Source organism: Triturus cristatus, chromosome 4_1, assembly GCF_964204655.1.
Source record: "Triturus cristatus chromosome 4_1, aTriCri1.1, whole genome shotgun sequence".
NCBI lineage: Eukaryota > Metazoa > Chordata > Amphibia > Caudata > Salamandridae > Triturus > Triturus cristatus.
Window position 1 is genome coordinate 93,811,922 of NC_140585.1, and position 21,477 is coordinate 93,833,398.

At 41.8% G+C, this 21,477-nt stretch overlaps 1 protein-coding gene across 5 annotated transcripts in view; it reads left to right on the forward strand.

The window, feature by feature from the left end:
* Positions 1-21,477, forward strand: part of LOC146839636 (uncharacterized) — a 376,335-nt gene that overhangs the window by 153,948 nt on the left and 200,910 nt on the right. For all 5 annotated transcript variants that reach the window (XM_085650366.1, XM_085650365.1, XM_085650370.1 and 2 more), the window contains exon 3: positions 1,220-1,290. In XM_085650366.1, the coding sequence (XP_085506492.1) occupies positions 1,220-1,290 (71 nt within the window). The remainder of the gene's footprint in view (positions 1-1,219; positions 1,291-21,477) is intronic.

Below are 21,477 nucleotides of genomic sequence, written 5' to 3' on the forward strand. Positions count from 1 at the left end.
ACCACAGGAGGTGGAGCCAGCATTGTGGAAGGCAGGCACAGCCCTATTCAGGCCCAGGTGCTACTCCTCTCACAACTCTACATATAGATAGGTCTTATTCAGCCTTGTGCTGACTCACTCTGTCTCCTGAAGCCTCTCCAGTCCCTGTCACTCACAAACCAGACATGCAATACACAACCTAGCAGAGGCAGGCTGGATGGTTAGGTAAGAAAATACCTACTTTCTAAAAGTGGTATTTTCAAACACAGAATGTTAAAACCAACTTCACTAAAAAATGTATTTTATAATTCTGAGTTCAGGCATACTAAATTCTTTTTCTACTATGTTCCCTGGGTCAGGATTATAATATGTTATAATCAAACTGCCCATTCTGGAACATGGGGACAGATAGCCTTGCATTAGTGAAAAACGAAATTTTTCACTAGGTAGTCATGTCCTACATTTTACATGCAATGCACCCTGCCCTTGGGCCTACCTTAGTGGTGTCTAATATGTAGAAAAGGGAAGGTTTTGGGACTGGTAAGTGGGTGCACTTACCAAGTCGACATGGCAGTCCCAGAATGCACACAGGCGCTGCAATGGCAGGTCTGAGTTACACTTTACAGGCTGCTTCCGTGGGTAACACAATCAATGCTGCAAGCCCACCAGCAGCATTTGATTTACAGGCCCTTGGTACACATGGTGCACTATCATAAGGTCTGACAAGTAAATCAAATAAGCCAATCATGGAGTCGCTAATCAATACTTCAATGTAACATTGGGAGCACTTGCACTGTGTCACTGAATAGCAGTGGCACAGTGCCCAAAGCATCTAAAACCAGCAAAACATACCAAAAACAGAGGAGGCAATCAGTGAAAAATGGAAGGGAAATTCACACCAATGGTACCAGGTCTAACACATGCATTGTCACAAATACAGATCTCATATCTATCCTCAGAGTCAGTTTACTTGTACCCTGTGGGGGTATACTACCTTCTGCTAGCTACTATAGAATATCAGTCACAAAGATTCTTGGTAAATTTTTTCACCCCAGAAAAAAGATATACATTTCCTAACTCCGTTGCAAGTGTGTAAAACAAGAATTCAGGAGAGCTGAACTACATAGACACATTTTAAATTGGAAGACATGGGGCCAATGTCTTCCAATTTGTGCTTGCTGGGAAACTGCAGTCTGATGCTTATTATTATGTAACCTTAGTCTGTCTTTCATTTCTCCAGGAATATCTTCCTTCCTCGAAGATCTAGCCCCAATGAGAGTCAAGGAGAAGTTAAAAGCATTGAACTGAAAGGTAATACCTCACCACTATGGTGCCTAAACCCAGTGATAAATTTATACAACCCTGCTTTCCCACAGACTGTGTTGCTACCCACAGAACAATTCAATTCCGCCCTGAACCATACCAAACCTGGCCTAACAGTGTTTTTCTAATGTAAATCGAACTAATTCCCAAATCACTAAAGGGAGGGGATCATGTTATGTTAGTAACACATTGTTCAATGCTGAGCTTTCATAATGAGAGTCAGTCTCTGATTAACAGGTCTGGTTTTAAATTGCAAGTATATGCATACACGAATGTAAACATAATATTGTTGTCATCTTTCAGCAAAATATGACTTTTTCAGTGCCTCCTCAGTCTGCGCCTTGTTTTTTATTATCTGGTTTATAGTGATGCATGGCACCAGCAACACAAGCTCAGGGAGTAAAAAGCTACTCTACCTCAAGCTTGGAGAATAAAAACATCACACCGATGTGGGAAGCACAGAAAGAGATACATTGCACAGAAACACAGACTAAGTAGTATGGCTGCATGATGCATGTCTATGTTTGCATTTGTTACCAGAGTAAAGCAAAAACATTTTGCTTTATCAATGCTTGTTATAAAATGTTTGAGGTCTGCAGATTCTTAGCCAGTAAAGGGTGTGTTATGATCAAGATTTTGAAAGTAATAAAGGAGTGGTCTGACTAACACAATTTTAGATGGTTAAATATTAGTATGCTCTGTTTATGAAATTCAAGTTTATGACGGATCTCTTATTGTGGCTAGGAAAGGTGCATTATTGTAGTAGGTTGTTGACTGCAAAGATTTGAGGAGGAATGTGTGACAGCATACCATTGTAAGTTTGATGCATTTTTACTAATGACATTAGGCTGTCATATCAATCAGTTATTCATCCTAGCTGGACTGATCATAGCACTGTGGCTTTTTTTCTTATATTCTTGTCCTTAGCAGTAGACAATCCCTCTAAACCACAATCAGGTCAAGAAATTGGAAGAGGCTATCCGCAGAAGCCCTGTCTAAACCTAAGATAGCCTACCCATCGAAATCTCAGAAGACATAGGGGGAGATTCACAAAGGTAATCTGAGACAAAAGTCTATCTTTACGACTTTTGGTATTCACAGAGATCATTTCCAAGTATCTTTACGTCTGCAGTTGGGCCAGAATCTCTGCACCCGGGCCGTACTCTCCGCACCCGGGCTGTACTCTGCGGCTTGGGCCGTACTCTCCGGCTCGGGCCGTACTCTCAGCTCAGGCCGGATGAAGTGTAATCAATGGGCTAGAATGCCATTTTTCAAAAGGAAACGTTAGGAACATTTGATAACTGATAGAAGAGGTCATGAAAGTCAGTTTGGGCAGGGAAACGGGTGCGGCCAGACACTACATTATATCCCAGAAAAGTTTGCTCCTTTGCATCATGGTACAATTTGCGCTCCCCTCAGTGTTGACTGCAGTGTTAACACTACAGTCAACACTAACAACGCTTCCCTTAGTGTTGACTGTAGTTTTGGCACTACAGTCAACACTGAGGGGAATGCAAATTGTGCACTCCGTGTACCATTATGCAAAGGAGCAACCCTTTCTGGGATATAATGTAGTGTCCTTCCACACCCTTTTCCCTGCCTAAACTAATTTTCATGACCTCCTTTACCATTTATCACACGTTCCTAATATTCACTTTTGAAAAAATTGCATTCTGGCCCATTGACTACATTTCATCTGGCCCAAGCCGGAGAGTACGGCCCAAGCTGGAGTGTATGGTCTGGGTGCGGAGAGTACGGCCCGAGTGTGGAGATTCCGGCCCGACTATGGACGTAAAGATATGACTCGTAAATGATCTCTGTGAATACCAAAAGTCATAAAGTTAGACTTTTATCTCAGATTACCTTTGTGAATTGGCCGCATAGATAAGTGGGCAGAGGCATACACAGGGTGGCTGGAGTTGGCAGCTAACAAGATAGCCCCAATCAGGGCAGCTACTCAAAGAAGGCTTTCACCATCAGCCCCTTGGTACAATGACACACTTAGAACTCTTAAACAGGCATATCGCTGACAGGAGCGCATATGGAGGAAAAACGAGGATGAGCAAGAAAAAATCAGCTATAGAAATTATATTAAGGAATATAAAATAGCCCTGACAGAGGAAAAATCCAATCACTGCACTCAAAAAATTGAAAGTGTCACGTCTGCCAGAGAGCTCTTCAGTGTGGTGCTACAAATCTCTACTCCTCCGGGCACTGGAGAACATGAGCACTCTCGGCTTTTTGCAAGCAGCTAGCAAACTTCTTTCAATCTACGATTGTAGATATCCATAAAGGATTCAAAACAGATACCAACACATCCAACTCCATCCAGAAGGCTCATCCGGCTTCTCAGGAGACCTTTACTCAAACAGACCAGGAGACCAAATCATTGTCTGTCTTTTCACCTCTCACTTCTAAGACGGTGGAACAATACCTTCTTAACATGAACTCAGGATCTCCCCTTGAGGCCTGCCCAGCTTCCGTCATCCACCTGGCAGCTAGTGGCATAGCCCACACCCTTTCTAAATAATGAACCAGGTGATCATCTCCGGACACTACCTCTGGAATTGGAAGGAGGCAATCATTAGGCCCCTCTTAATGAAATATAACTTGGATGACAAGGACCGCAAAAAGTAGCATCCTATCTCACTGCTTCCCTGTCCAGCAAAGATTTTAGACAAATATCTCAATATTCACCTGATGGAATTTGTGGAACAGCACGGCGGACTGGATAATTCTCAGTTTGGGTTCAGGAAGCATTATGGGATGGAAACCGCGCTGACCTCAGCCACAGACTGCATTAGGTGTCTAGTGGACGAAGAACAGGGTGTAGCATTGTTACTCCTCGATCTGTCAGCAGCTTTTGATACCATCTCACCTCTGCTACTGATGGAGCATCTTCAAGACCGGGATATCACTCATCAAGCTCCAGCCCTTCTGTCCTCTTTCCTTTCGGGTTGTACACAAAGGGTAAAACTACAACACTTCTAGTCAGAGGTTTTCTCTCTGCCATGCAGACTGCCGCAGGGCTCATCACTGAGCCCCAGGGTCTTTAATCTTTATGTGGCCCCTTTTGCGGCCATAATTAAGGCATTTGGGCTGGAGGTATTCTCGTATGCTGACGATACACAGATCATTGTGCCAATTCCCAAGAACCCATGCTCTACAGCAGATAATTTCTCATTATGCATGTCAGTAGTAGCAGAATAGATGGACCAAAACATTTTTAAACTGAATAGGGAGAATACTGAGGTGCTGCTGTTTTCAGATATGGAACTCAATCTCAAGGCCAAGGCTAATCGCGGAGTGGCAACCTGCACCTGGATTATTAGGATGCTCAGGAAAATCTTCCCGCTCATTCAATAGGCAGCATGTAGGCAAGTCGCTCTTATACTAGTCATGTCCAGACTAGATTACTGCAGCTCCCTATATATATGCTAACATGAGCACCCAGCACAAACTCCAGGTGCTACAAAATACACTGGCCAGATTGAAAACCTTGATATTCCTAAGCGCCAGTCAGCCACCAGGGGACTAGAGGCCTTACTGTGGCTCCCCATCAGAAAAGGCATTATGTTTAAATCTCTCTGCATAGTGCACAAGGCCATGTTGCTCCCCAGTCCAGTGCAGATCAAAAATATGTTCTGCTGCTATCTTCCAGGAAGAATGCTGTAATCAGTACATCAAAATCAGCTCATGGTACCTAGAACTAGAAGAAATTGGGGCACAGAACATTGTCAACAGCAGCAAGCAGATTTTGGAATTCCCTCCTGCAAAACGTGAGGGTTATCCTCAGATGTTGCCATTCAGGAAAACACTTAAGACTTGGTTTGCACACCATATAGACTTTCCCCCAGAATTTTATTGGCTAAGATTGGTTATCTGGACATCTTACTACAGTGCCTTGATGCCCATGGGTCATTGCTGCACTTTACAAATTGCAAATCAAATCAAATTAAATCCAGCATCTGCACAAACACATTTAGGCATGCAAAGTCACTATTTGTACAAAGTAAGCAAAGTAAGCAGAACTGCACTATAACATTTAAGGCTAAAATTACATTTAGCTGCAAAATCAAATTAAGGTGCGAAATAGCTATCAATGAATGATCAGCATGTGTGTGGAAATGCTTATGAAGCACAATTTCCATTTGGATACTATACGAAAATGCCCTTTTTGCGTGGTCCTCCCCTACTTTGCTGGTGTATGCATTCTGAAAATGATGCACTGCTGTTCTAGTGCCCCGTGAATGTGCTCTGACCCTTTAGAACATGTAGATATAGTATATTTAACTTGCCTATAACTTCCTAGTAGCTAGTGCTCTGTGCACCTGGGGCTGTAAGTTATATGCCACTAGTGGGCTGCAGCACATATTGTACCAACACTAAAGTGACAAGTGAAAACGAATATATGACGTTACAACGCAAACAATTACAACGCATACTTTTACAACTCAGTTTTTACACGCAACAACCATTACATTGCAGGATTTTACAATGCATTTTTTAAAACTACCATTACAATGCATTCCATTATAACGCATATCATAACAATGCATATCATTACAATGCATAATACATTTAGGGCAACAGTAGGGTAAGTGTTGGATAGTTTAGGGGTACCAATTACTATTCCCACTCCAGTAAGTGCAACAGTAGGGAAAGTGTTGGATAGTGTAGGTGTAAAAAATACTATTCCCATATATCCCAAAACCCACACCCACTCTAAAACTAAAACATCTCCATTACTTACCATATAATGCGTTGTAATGGCATGCTTTGTAGTGACGTACATTGTAATGGCATGCGTTGTAATGGCATGTGATGTAAAGGCAGTAGTGTTGTAACAGTTGCATTGTAAAGGTAGTGTGTTGTAATGACTATGTTGTAATGGATGTTTCCCAGTGAAAACCTGACTGTAGGCCTCCCACTGCAGCCAGCTGTGAAGTTTTAAAATTGCCATTTCGGCCTGTCAGAATCACCCCTTCCACAGACCTAAAGGTTCTTTTTTTATTATCTATAAGTCACCCCTAATACCTTAATTGCCCATAGGACTGGGGGCATGATATTAAAAAGCTGGATGTTGTATTTTAGGTTTTACCTGTCCCTCCCTACAGTGAAAAATCTGCAAAGTCGTTTTTCACTGTTGAAAGGGTGGTTTTACCTTGGACTAACAATAGGTTACGCTGTATTCCTAATAAGTGCTTACTTCAGTTATAGAAAATACCTTAGCCACTTATTTTAATAATTTAAATAATATTCACTTTAATGCCAAAGTCAAATTTGAAATAACTATTAAGGAAAAGGTGACCTTACAAAGTTACCTTGTTCCTGCTTAAAACCTATAGTAGCCTTTCTGAGTTAATATGCGGCTATCACTTGGCAGTCTCATTGTCCCCGGTCAAAAGGGGTTAATGGCTCCCAGGAAAGGAACAAAATGGCTGTGGGTATGAGGAAGTATAACCTCCTCCGGACAGGATGACCTGATGGATGTGCCTACCAACTGTGCAAGCTTAAATGGGCATCCCCTTTCACAGAGAGATGTTCCTCACACCCAAGCCTGCCCTTTCCCTTGTACAGGAAGCCAGTATGTCACCAATCCCAGTTGGGGTAAAACAAATTTCAGAACTGGTGTTCAGAGGGAACTTCTCATTTCCCTAAGCTCACATCGGGCTTATGTGCAGAGCCCTTTCAAGGGGGATAAATGTCCCTGTTTTTTTGCAAAGGAGTGCAATGTGGGATTGTCTAGAGCTAAATTCCCAGGAAATTATGTCATTGTCTGCAGGGCTGCTCATAGGAAATGTTTCCCTATTGTCAGTGAGTCTCCCTCCCTCACAATCTAGTGCCAGGCATAAAAGCAGCACCCTGAATACCTTTTTCAGAAAATGTCTGGACCTTTGGAAAACAAAAGAAGGACTGCACCAGATGTTAAACCTGTGAAGAGAGACCCCACTGGCTGGATTTGTTCTCACTTACACTCACAACAAATATGTATATTCCAAGGATTAGTTGGCTGACCTCCTGTTAAGCTACAAGGCCATACAAGCTGCAAAAAAAGTTTCCTTCTTTCATTAGCCCAGATGACCAATTCCAACTCCATTTGCCTTGGACCTTGATAGTGGCTTCTGGGAGTGTGAGTCCTAAACTCCAAGTGGGGTACACAGGCTACAGGATCCTTTGCTGGTGTTAGAGTATACTTCTCTGACTCTCAAAACCAGCAAAAGTTGACCCTTAAGGCCAGATTACGATGCGGTTTGGAAAGCATTCTAACTGAATCGGTTTGGGAATGGTTTCCGACCAACTCGGATCGGGAGAGTCCGACCGACCAATTACGATGCATCCGTATGCTTCCAGATACGAATTGGTCGTGTCGGACTCCCATTGGCTTCAATGGGAGCCTATTTTCCGACTGAATGCATTGGCTCCGATTGAAGAAAGGGCTGGCTGGGGAAAATGGGCACCCTGTGTCGGACACCCCCTGGTGCTTTCCACACTGTGCAGGGCTGGTAATGCCCGATGCGGGTGCCCCCATGGGCCTGATTTGGAAGGATCTGGGTGCAGGAGGGCCTGCAACGGCCCCCAAAGTCTGATTCTGACTGCCGATTCGAGTTGTAATCGGATGGCCGGAAACCTTTCCGATTGAGGATGGAAAGACACGTTTCCGATCTGATTTGGACGGAACAAATGCCATTAGGAGGCCTTCCAAACTGCATCGTAATCGACCACTTTAGAACTTTCCCTCCAGAGAACCAGTGAAGACCAGGGTAAACGTCAAATCCATCGCTGCCGCCATCCAATCATCTCTTGGATTCAACATGGCCCTGAAAGAATCCCAACTTCCAGAAAAGGTTTCTAAGTGTAAATGTAGAGGACCTTCACCGAGGCTGACGTAGAACAGAATTTGTCCACCGAGTAGAAGCTCCTGGACGGGAATTCCAGACTTCCCCACTCTGAGCTCTCAACTTTTGATAATGATAGTGCCAATTTTCCTGCTAGAGGTGAGGTCTCATCAAGAATCAGCACTTCATTCAGCTGCCATCATCAAGTACTTCTTCAGTTCCAGCCTCCAACCGACTCACTGACGGCTCAATGAGGACTTTTCTCAAATGTTTTTCTACGTCAGCAGGTAACATTTTCACTGGGTTGAACCTGGTCCCTGTTTCCGACCAGCAGATCATGGTTGGCCTTAACCTTTGAATTGGACAAGTCTAGCACAACCAGATAACCACGATTAACACAGTGTGCTCTTAAGTGCTATTTTGACCTAAAACCTCTAAAAATCATATCTATGGTACCCTTTATCTGATGTAGGCCATTTTAGTTTCTACTAGTTCATTAAATTCTACTCCATTCTTATAAACTGCAGTGGGCTTTTATTATATTGTGTTTTCTACTTATTAACTGTTTTTGGTACTGGCAACTGCCTTACATGTTTTGCCTTTCAGCTTTGTGCTACAGCTACCAAGGGTTGAGCTCAGGTTTATATTTTTGAGATTTAGCTAGACCTAGTAAAGAATAGAGCCATTATTACTTTATAATTCACATTCTTACAGGTGCAAATTAATATTTAACTTTACAATCATGCATAGTGGAACATCAACTGGAGTATGGGCACACTTCCAGGTGCAAATTCACCTTTTTCATAAATTCAGCAGAGCTTTAGTATTACATTTATGTGAAACACACAGTGTTCCTAAGTATGACATCACATTTCCTCAACTGCACATTGAAGTGCTAAATGATGGTGTTGATTTTTAAAGCTCTGGCAAAAACGAACCCAATTTGTAGCCAGATCTAATGATAGCTGAAAGTCAAATTCACACAGTCCTGTCTACAGGAGGAGGTGCTTCTACTAAAGACTTTATCAACCTTGGCCTGGGTTTGAAACATTCTTTGGAAATCACATGTCCTAAATACCCAACCTCATCATGTACAAACTAACATTCCACTCTCTTGAGTATAACTCCATGGTCCTTGAACATTTTGAAGCCTTTTTCAAGGATAATGGTAAGTGCGATTACATTTTTGGCATAAATCATAACATTATCTCGGAAGACCAGGACACCTTGCACCTCTTTCAACATGTTATACCTTATTCAGGAAAACAGCATTAACAACATGTTTGGAACCATGCATTTTGATTATTATTTTTTTTGTCAGGAAAAAGGAACAAGTGGACCAATCATAAACAACAAATTCAAGAACGAAACTAGATGTCACAAAGTCAAGGAAAGGGGAAAGTGCCCCCCTGAAGGCCAAGGCAGATATGTTAACATGTAGGAGCGTAGGTAGGAAGTAGTAAACATAGGTGAAGAGAATGCTCCATAATGTGGCCCAGAGGGTAGAGTTTGTGAATTATATTTTTTTTAAAGTATTCATTAGTAAGGTTTTCACTTCGTTTTTGAAAGACGATGGGGATCGATTTTTAGGCAGTAATGTTAATTTTTGGGTTTAGGGTGGGTATGGGTTTTTGGGTGTCAAGGGCAATTTTTGGGTTTAGGTTGGGATAGGTTTTTGGGTGATAAGGGTAATTTTAGGGTTTAGAGTGCGTATGGCTTTTTGGATATTAAGGGTGTATTGAGGGTTTTGGGTGCATAGGGGTTTTTGGGTGGCAAGGGCATTTTTAGAATTTATGGTGGGTATGGGGTTTTGGGTGGCAAGAGTATTTTAGGGTTTGGGGTGGGTATGGGGTTTTTGAGTGGCAAGGGCATTTTAAATGTTTAGGGTGGGTTTGGGGTTTTTGAGTGGCAAGGATAGTTTCAGGGTTAAGGGTGGGTTTGGGTTGTTGGATGGCAAGGTTATTTTTAGGGTCTAGGGTATGTATTATATCTACATATATATATATATATATATTCACACACATACATACATAGTTATGTATGTATGTATGTATATATATATACATATATATATTACCTAATTACCTACTTACCTACTGGTGTTGTGTACAGATTTAGGTTCCGTATATAGATTTCCCTATTTATGCCCTTATATAGGTACAATTCACATTGCCCTTGTTTGGACATAGAAATTCGGCCCTTATTTAGACGGTTTGTAAGGCACTAATTTAATGCTAGATACTGAATTAACTCAGTCGTGCTTTTCTCAGAGACCCTCTACTCATAAAACTTCATAAGACGTCTGGAGTGGGTAGGTTTAATATCCGCCATAGCTGAGTAGGACGAAAGTCCTATGTATTAGCTGTTTGGTTTTGTTCAACGTTGAAAGGATACAGTGTTCCAAAATATTGTGCACCTTATCTTTGTTCCCTTAAAACTTGCTCTGCATTTTTCATTTCAAGATGTCCGAAAACGGCACAAACACCGATGCTGGTTGGGCTGTAGCCTACCAAGTCGCAGCAGCTTTTAATCGTACAGGTTTTCAAGAAACCAACGAGGATGCTGTAAGCATCCATCCAAATTTAAGGAGAGCCATCACTCTAAAACTTTTAAAACATGGTCTAACACCAAGAGGTGGTAGAGCAGTCTTCGTGATAGAGACACATGACTCTCACCAGACAGAGGTATTCTACTCAAGGATAGTATTCCCAGAATCAAATCCAGTAACACACTTGTTTCACTTCTACAAAGAAGATGAACCGCCTGAGGAATATATTCCTTTCGAGGATATTGAAATTCCACTTACATACCAGGAGCATGAGCTCTGGTTTAAAGGCGCCCTAAAACATTACAATCACATTACCAGGCTCGGTACACTAGGTAGACCAGGAGCAACATGGCTGATTTTAGCCGGCTATACACCTGACCCTGACATTGAATCTATGTCAGACGAGGAATTACTCAATAACATACAAAAACTAATAGAACTATACAGTTAAACCACAACTGTCTGATAGTCCTGATAAGGTCTTTCCTAAAAACACTCCTACCTCTTCTAAAAAGAATTGGGAAAATAGCAAACAGAATTCCAAAGAGAAACGTTCTCATTCCCGAGGCAGGTCTCCCCCACAGAAGGAGCCCTCTGAAAGGAGGTACAGCCTCAGGAATAGGTTAATTTGAAAAAACCTGACAGATATCAAGATAATGATACATGTTCCTCTCGTACCTTTCATATATCATCACTGACATCTGAAAGAAGAGGACGGTCAGAAAACAAGGAAGAACGCGTGAAGTCCAAAGACGATCAACACGTTCAGAAAAATAAAGCAAAACCTCAATTCTCCAAGAAAAAGGTAGCAGGTCTGAAGATCAGACATGCCAAGAATACTGAGAACCCAACTCAGGAACGGAGAATGGACCCAGACCATGCTGGACAGTGCAGCAGAAGTTACAATAGCTCGCCAGAACCTGAAGGGACTTCTGGAGACAGTGGACTTGAATGAACACATAGAAGTTAAGACTGTAGACACCAGGGTTAGTTCCCCACATAGGTTATATGAAATAACACTCTGGATGGAGGGAGACATACCAAGAAAAGTGAAAGAACTCTTTTGGGAGCATCTTTCAGAGGGTTATGATATACTTCTAGCAGAACAGGACTGGCCACCAGAGTTTGTTAAGCAGTGCCCACATTGCGAGGCCATCATTATGCCTGCCTTCTCCAGTCATATTACAATTCATTTAAAATATATATTATCCAGGAAATGAGCAGTAGCCCAAGCCCCAGCACTGTATAAAAATCATGTTAGATCAACTTGAATATCAGGGGGTGATTGAAACATGCACCTCATCAATGACATACCTTTGTTTCCTGTCTCCAAACCAGACAATACATATTGTCTAGTTTTGGATTACAGACACATAAATTCTTGTTGCAAAACATTTGCAGTGCAAAATGCACATAGTACAGCATTAATGAACAACATTGTGCATAAAAAATATAAAACCACATTAGACGTTTTGAATGGTTTCTTTTGTCAAAATATTGCACCAGAAAGGAGATATTTGACCGCTTTCTCAATAATGGGGACCCAGCGTCAATTTTGTCAACTGCCCCAGGGATTAAAAAACAGCCCAGGGTTATTCTCAGCAAGAGTAACAGAGTTACTACAAACTTATGATGACGAGGCATTGTCATATGTCGATGACATCTATCTGACAGACGATGACCTGGATAGGCACTTGAACATGGTGAGCACCATAATATTGGGCTTCGCCTCAGAGGGTTACAAATTCAACTTTAAAAAGTCAAGAATTGTCCACCTCAACGTCCTTTTCCTAGGATATGAACTATCAAGTGAAGGCAAAAGCCTGGCAGCCAACTTTTTAGAAAAGTGTGCACTGCTCCAAACTCCAAAAACGCAGAAAAATGTAGTTGATTCTAGGTTTCCTGAATTTTGGAAGAACTTACATTTTAAATTACGCAGAAATGGTTAAACCTCTCTACGAATTAATCAAACCGGATTTTAAAATAACACAGTGGACACAAAAACACACAGAAATTTTGCGTTTACTCCAAACAGACATGTTAGCAATGAAATACTTGCAAACATACGTAAACGTACACAACTTAGTGATCCGAATAATTCCGGGTCAATGCAGATTCACCTACTTAACTTTTGAAGTACCCATTGCATGCAAATCCCACTTGTATACAAAAGCAGAAATGAAACAGCTCAAACCGCTGTAGCAAAAGAAAGAGCCCTAGCACAGGGGAAACGCATTATGGTTGTAACTCTTGTACCAGTCCTAGAGGCAGTAACAAAGGCTAGCATTCCAAATGAAAAAGCTTTACATCCGAGATGGATACAATGGGTTAATTCTCTTGCTGCAAGATGTTGAATACGTTTTTGATCTATATTTAAAAACACAAGCATTCCTGCAATATGAACACGAATATCCTCGGCCTACTGAAATTCTCCCTCTTGACCGTATGAATTTATAATTTATACTGACGTATCTGCACAGGCCGCCACGGGGAGTAAACAAGCATACAGTGCAGCGTGTGCTATCGTTAAAGGTCGCATGCGAGATGTAAAATTCAGACCAGTGGTCACAAAAACCCGATCTCTAGGAGATTGTACAGCTCAGCGAGCTGAACTCCAAGCATTTTAAGATGGCACTTAAAATACAGATCGCAAATTCCCCACACTGTGTTCAATCTTACAATGAATATTTACAGAATTGGATTCGAAATGGTTTCAAAGATGCAAAAGGTGGTACAATCAAGCACAAATTGCTTTGGGAACAAGTAGTTCAGTTGTGAAACGGACTACAGAACACTCACATGAAACACAGGCTGAGTCACCAACGTGATGGCGTTCACGTTGAAGGGAATTCATTGGCTGAGGAAGCCGCGAAAGGGGCTGTGCAAACGGCTTCCATAGCTGCAATCACTCGTCCAAAAACGAAAATAGACAGCGAAATAATGCTGGCTGTCACTGCATCAAGCAAAGGCAGCGGTGCGGCATTACCTAAAAAATTTCCACTCATATATAATTGATGTGAACAATGTTCCGTTTGCTCGAATCCCTGGAGTGGGGTATAGAGTAATTCCAAACATGGAACCTAGACTAGGGCTAATCCTAGCAGCACATTAAAGGCTCGCCTCTGCCCATACAGGTGTTTCAGCCACAGTAGCATTATTAAAACAAAGATACTGGTGGCCCAGGATTAGGAAACAGACTAGAAATTATGTTTTGGACTGTGAGATATGCCAGAAGATGAAAGTCTCTACTGGGAAACGTCCTGCACAGACGCCCCTGTAAATTTCAGATAAACCATTAGTTTGTGTTTACCTTTACCACTGCGGTCCCATACAAAGGGATGGGAACTATAAATATATCATGGTTGCAGTGGATTCGTGCTTTAGGTTCCTATGGATGTGGCTTCAGCGCTCGGCTGACTCTCGAACTGTTATAAAAGATTTGCGAGTCTTTATCGGCACATATGCAATAGGCACACTATATTCTGAGCAGGGTCCTGCGTTTAGCTCTAGGGCTTACAAAGAAGCCATGGCCAGTGTGGGAGTAGCATTGCGGCATTCTTCTCCATTTCATCCTGAGGGAAATTCTGTTGTGGAAAGAAAAAACCGGGACATAAAGCAGTCTATAACAGCTAGGGTATTGGGTTCGGGTGATGGGTGGGTCAAACATTTATATGGGGTCCATGCCAGCACGCACTTAACAACTTGTCAAGAAGTTCTCTAGGGGGTGTCACTCCATATGAGTTCCTGTTGGGGACTAGAATGTTGGTTCCGGACTTAGATATGGAAGGCACAGTGGCAGAAAACAAACAATTCGATATCAATGATCGTTTGGCAGTTTTACAGGACGTAAATGATTTACAAACACAACAAAGCAACGTGATCCTGAAGCCAACCACCACTGAGAAAAATATGGCCGTCCCAGCAAGGCCTGTCTGGATCCCAAAGCTTGGGGATCTAGTCAGAGAAAAGATCGCGGACAAAAAGGAATTTGGGCCTTCTTACAGACAACCAGTATCTGTCCCACAATCCACGGATCAAGAACAGTACTTTTGCCACCCATTGCTGGTAAAAAGGAGAAAAGATTTGTGTCCATTGACCTGATCAAACCACACTATGTGGCCGATACTGAACAGTAGGCCAAGTGGACTCCGCTAATGTAGCAGACGCACTCCTCTAGCTACAATCCAAGAGGTTCAAACTGAGAGATTCATCCCCTTTGAAGATTTGAGAGTAAGAAATAGAGGACTAAGCAACAATGCTATGGACCTTGTACCTCTTGAGACCCAAATAACAGTTTGTCCTGATACACATGTCTACAACGAAGTAACAATTGATCAACTGGTTCCAGTGAATTCAACGAATCCTGATGCAATTCCAACCATTGACAGAACTGCTTCTGGCTATTTCATGAACTTTGATACATTTTCTGAGGATCCCAGTGAGCCTGAAACGAAGCCAGTACAAAGAACTTTCAAAGAACAAGCTACAGACTTTTTTCAACTTTTGAAAAAGACTTATCTGGTTTCAACATAGACTGAACTATGGATTGTTTTGGGAATATTCTTCTGTCTACTTTGGTTAGCTCTGGTAATAACTCTGGGTATGCTGATTAATGGAAGATATATTCAAATGGACACAGCAAGTAAAAGAGTGAACTTACTTCTCCAACCACACAAATCATCCCATCGTGAAGCAAGAGACTTGTCAGCAGTGAGCATCACAGTGATTCCTATACCAGATGGTATAGTTTGGGCAAAACCTAATATGACATTTTTGGTCTGTCAGAGCTTTTGAAGATTCCACATTTATTTAAAATTTAATTAGGTGACTTTATTACCTCCAGTACCTTTTCTGATGATTGGGACTTCAAGACTGTTAATAATATGATGTCTATTCTAGAGATGTCAACTGCATTTACTAATAATGAATATTTACAAGGTTCATCAGACTATGAACAACTGTATTGTTATAACCATTATGGTCATCATTTCTTGCATAAATCTGCAACACCTAGAAATGTATTTATGTATAATCAATGGGAACATTGTCCTACGCCACCAAAGGGTAGCTCGAAAACATTTGCAATGACATTTTCATATCTTTAAGGGTTTAATATCTCGACTGCAGAGACATTTTACTTTAAGAATGTCAATAAGACAGGAATGAAAACTATGTTAACGAATACCAAACAGATTTATTCTACAGCCTTTATTACCCAACTGTCTAGACAGTGTTACGACTTTTGGAAAGACAACATTGAGACGAAAACTGTCTGGGGTACTAAAGATTGGCAAGTACAGGGAATAGAAGCTTTGTTTAGAGCCTATATCATCCCTGAGCAAATTATGTTTTTGAACGACACAGACCAACAAACATCATGCTTCGGAATAGCCAAGATAAAAGACATGAACACTCCGTCTATACCTCCACCTACGAGTGAAAGCACTACACAGGGGGAGGTCGACGTACATAACATTTTGCAGCACAACAGATCAGTTCCTGAATGGAAAAAATGGTTGCTCTGGCCCTTAGACACAAACAACTGTCAAGATAGATTCCTGAACAAATCACAAGGTTTTACCTTTCATAGGCCAGAACCACGTTATGCCCAAAGACAGCATCCGGGGGTAGTAACAACTTACAGTGTAGGGAAACTTTGCCTTTATTGGCTACAGAAAGCTACACTAGAGGATGTAAAACAACACTTAACTTTACTTCAAGAAGACGCAGACCTTAGGGAATTCTTGCTAGGACCAAGAAAACCGTGTCAAAAAAGTTTCATATATGCCGGTATCTACGCTGCTTATAATGAAGCATGGAAGGTCACCCAAGCAGAGACTGCAGAACGAATATGAGATATTGATCGTATTAATTTAGAGAAATCTCTCTCTGTAGTAGACAATGGGTTAACAACTCTGTCGTCCAGGATATATTCTTTGGACAGCATTGTATCCTCTGTCATAGACATCATAGAACAAGACTTGCTCATGTTGCAACATGGTCAGTCACAGCTACGTTCTATCATGCTATTAGGCTGGACGCTTCAAAACCTGCGTTCTGGCTATGTGCCTTGGCATTTAATCAATACTACTTCACTGTTTGCAAATTTCAATCTCACTGATAGACAGATCAAAATGGCACAAAGGGGAGAAGAATATACGGTGCTGAGCATTGAAAAACTGGAGAAATTACCATTCACAGTGGCAGAAAAAACAGCTACTGAGTGGATCATACATGTTAAAATTACTCTGCCTGTTATGACTTTCCATTTTCAGTATTGCCTAAAAAATATACCAACAGGCAAATATGAAACGTTGGGTAAAGAATACATCAAGACATCCTGGGATTTACCTTACACACATAGATGTTGGAGTGGGGAACGTGAAGTGTTTCTTAGCGGTGAAAACTGTGGACACGTGCTAAGCGGTTCTCTCCTTTGTCAGGGTATTAACTTACACGGGGCCTGTGACGGTTCCACAACAAACCTATCCTGCCACCTGCACAGTTCACTGGCAGCAGTGATTAATCCAATCTTTGGTCAACTTACAAATGGAAGTTACATTATGTTGAATGATCACAGCTGCTGTGGCATGTTGCCAGGTATCCCATATCTAGTAATGATTACATCCAGGGTCACTTGCAGTATGCAAGTCTTGTTTCCACAAATAGACATAGTCAGGGAGTCGCCTTTATGGCCTTCAGTGAATATCTCTTCTACATGAATCGATACTCTAAGCCGAATGAAAGCCATTCTTTTACAAAAAACTGTGCCTTTGACCTCTGCTAAAGAAACCTATGATCTCCAAGTCGCAATGACTTCTGCGAAGATACATACCCTATTGTATACAAACTGCCCTGTGCATTTCTCAGAAATGTTAGGTCGTATCTTAAACATGTCTGATACAAGCGGTATTGTACATGTATTTAAAAACTTGTGTGCAGGACTGTTATCACCTATTCAAGCAGTCCTCTGACTTTTTCCAAACTTTGTGCACTCTGTGTTTGGCGGACTGCCGCTCCTTTTAGCACTCGTTGCAGGGATACTATTTTTGCTCCTACTGCTACGATATGGCAAGCCAAATCACCAGCGACACCCAGTTCACCATGGAAAGAACTCCATTGGAGATGAAGTGTCATGAGCGCATAGTCCAAATTCTGGGTTTACCTTGTCTACGAGAATTAAACACCGCTTGGTTTCTGTCATTCAGACCAATCTGGCAAGTTTGAATCTTACCTGTTCTACGCTGCCTGCTATGCAGTGAAGAATGCGTGCTGGACATTTGTCTGACACTCCCATCAGTCATGCCGACCGATATCGATGCTCTGCTGGATCCAATAACAGCCCATGCTACGTGTTGTCCCCAGCGGCTACCAATCCTGATGGCGGCATTCATTGAGATCTCAAAGACGCAACGCGCTACTGCTGAGGTACGAGAGGAAACACCAGGCGCGCAGGTAACATCCAATCCGGACTTGCTGATGCTTCCCATGCTGAAGGCGATAGTTTGCATCTATGTGCTGTTGATCTTCTACACAAGGTATTCCAACTCTCACTCACTTGTTGTCTACAAGATTAGAACATCATTTTATGTTTTCTCCATCCCCACACACTGACTTTTGATTCGAGCACACAGTGTTCTGGAGAGACTCTGAATTTGGCCTTCATTCTTTTTCAAACATGCTACTGACTTTGGAATTTTTTTTCCTATGATTAATGTTTTTTGTCCAAATTTGTATTTTTTGCATGTTTTGGCACAGTAATCTGCTTATAGTAGAACTATTCATAGAGAACCAAATTCTTTGATAACACTTCCAGGGACAGTATGCCACCTTGTCATGTATAACAATTTGACTTGTGTAACCGGATACGAAATGGTATTGGCCCTTTTTCTTCTGTATTTACGAGCCATTTTTTATCACGTATATATTTTGGTTCATTCATTTAGCATTCCAATGTAATCCTATATTTAGAATGAAACATTGCCTTTAATATGTACAACACTTTATACATAGCAATGGTTTTGTAATGTATTTTTAGAAAATATGTTTTAGATATGTATTTAGCTTATTTAAGCAAACCCATGCGATACTCTGTTTTAAGATATGTTTAGAACGTTTAGGATTTAGTAACGTCGTTCATACGAAACTGGAGTGGCTGTTGTGTGCAGATTTAGATTCCGTATATAGGTTTCCAGATGTATGCCCTTATATAGGTACAATTCACATTGCCCTTGTTTGGACATAGAAATCCGGCCCTTATTTAGACATTGTCCGTACAAACCAAATACAGGCATGGCCACCTACATCCATCCATCCATGTCACAACGAATTCTTGGAAAACCAGACCCTTACGCCTTTAGGAATTTCCCTCAGCTTGAATATTGATTTCTCCAAGAACTCATTAAGTATGCATGAACATCTATTCCTTAGGGGTTAATTCATGACGTTCCTCTGCCAGACTTTTATGTCAATACTGGCATTCCTAGACACCCTCAAGGTACCAGCACTTTCCCTGACAAATTGCGGTTCCCGGAGGATTCGATCCGACCCAGACTATGCGGTTCGCCACGGCAAGTTCAGAAGGAGATCGAGTTCCAGCCTGATGGACTGACCTGACGCTGCCATCCTCCTCGCAGAGAATCCAGCTCCAGTACTCTCTGACTTCCCTTGCAGGGGGTTAGACTATCGAGTCCAGAAAAGAGATTCCAAACTCTCTCATTCTCAGGTATGGAGCTGACTAGAAATAAGAGAAACTTTAGGCAACTCTTGGCTAAACTAAAATATAGCTAGCTATACTTTAGAAACAGCACCTACTTCAAACCTCATACTGCACTTAGGTTAGGTTCACTGGGGTAGAACAATTTAGAAGCATCAGATGAGTATCACATTTTAGCATTATGTTATTTATGTATGTATTTTGATTAATATATGTCATAGCTACAAACCATGCTATTGCAGTATTATTTTATCTTACTGCTAACCTCGTACATATTGTACCTCGCAGTCTGTCTTACGATTGTAGCAATTCATATCTCTTGCATGAGAAATAAGACTGTTCAATAAACCCTTTTATTGAAACACCCATCTCTCTATTTCTGTACAACTCTGTAGAAACGATGCATGCACGATTGACTGAGTGAAACTGTTATCTATTGTTTCCACGATTCTGAGACTGTTCCGAAACAAAGTTGTCATGTGTATGTAAACCCTTCTTGTATATTCAAGAAGTTTCTAGTGACCTCTGAATTAGCTGGCACACACAGTTAATTAAGTTTAATATACTCGATAGAGACATACTGACCTCAGTCCTATGTCAAATCTATAGTGTATGTTATTCCAATGCGCAGAGCCTATCAGGGATATAGGAACTACACTACACTGGGGTTTGCAGTAGGTAGTTATAGTTAGGGCATAGTTTCCATAATAAAAGTGTTTTTTCTTTTGCCAATATTTTTGGTGCCGGATTCCAAATCTTTGCAAATTTTTCAAAATTAATGGGGAGCTCCGGTCAGCTCCTTCCTTGAAAGTTTTGGGGTGATTCGTATTTTCCATAGGAAACATTTGTCGCAGCTGCAGCCTGAACTACTGAAAGGAATTACACCACATGTGGCAGAGAGGTAACTCTTTGTCCAGAGTGCATTCTTTGCTTCAAATGGTATAAATCCATTCAGTAGTTCCTGAGAAATTCAAAATTAAAAGATATTGATAGCTTGTGACCATGGTGGATTTGTGAACGCTCCCGGTCACGAGCTTGACTCTGATCAACCCAGGAAGTGTTGGCAGCCATCTTGTGGCTTGGTTGAACCGAGTCACAAGAAAAAAGATTAAACATGTAGAAAAGGGGGCAGGGCAGAAGCACCCTGACCCTCTAGGCCCGCTCAGGGTGTCCCACAGGGACCCCCAGGGCAAAAAAAGTATTTTTTAAAAATGTTGGCAGGATTTCCGTACTTTATGCAAATCCAGCTGAAAACATTTGTTGTAATAAGCCCACTGGTGGGCCAGGTCCCATGTGCGAAGTGGACAATATATGCAGGGTCCATGCGGGCCCCTGTAGCCCCAGGGACTGCCACTTCCCTGGGGCTTTTTATTATAAAAAAGTGTGGCGGGGCTCCTACCCCCTACGCTGCCCCGGGGACCACCACCTCCCTGGGGCATTCCAAAATATTGGGTGGTGGGCCCCGCAAGCCCCCCAAGCCCCGGGGACCACTACCTCCCCGGGGCTTCAATGTTTAAATGCGGGATGCCTCGCACCTCCGATGCCCCAGGGACCGCCTCCTCCTTGGGGATAGCTTTAAAAATTATGTGTAGAGGAACTTGAGCAACCCACACTGACCCAGGTACCACCACCTCCCCGGGGCACGCTTAATTTTTATATGGGGGTCACTTGCGGATGCCTGGTGACAACCATTCCAATATGGGCAAAACATTTTGATACTCCTGTGTCCTTCTTCCCATTTCACGATGCAATTTTTAAAAGGCACTTGGGTGGTGCTTGCATTACATGTGATCAAGGCTGCTGGGCAGCCGAAACGCGTTATGTAATTAAACTGTTTTTGTAAATAATTCTGGTTTGAGTGTATTGTACCCCGAGAGCGCGCCTACAGGAACATTTGGTATGCTGATGACAGCCGGTATGCTCGGCAAGCGCACCACTTCCTTTGGGTCCATCTTTTCCAGAAAGAGCAACAAGTAAAGGATATATATATATATATATATATATATATATTCACTGAAAAAAACATAGGTTTCAGGCACGTAATAGCTAGGAATTAGCATTTAAAAAACCTT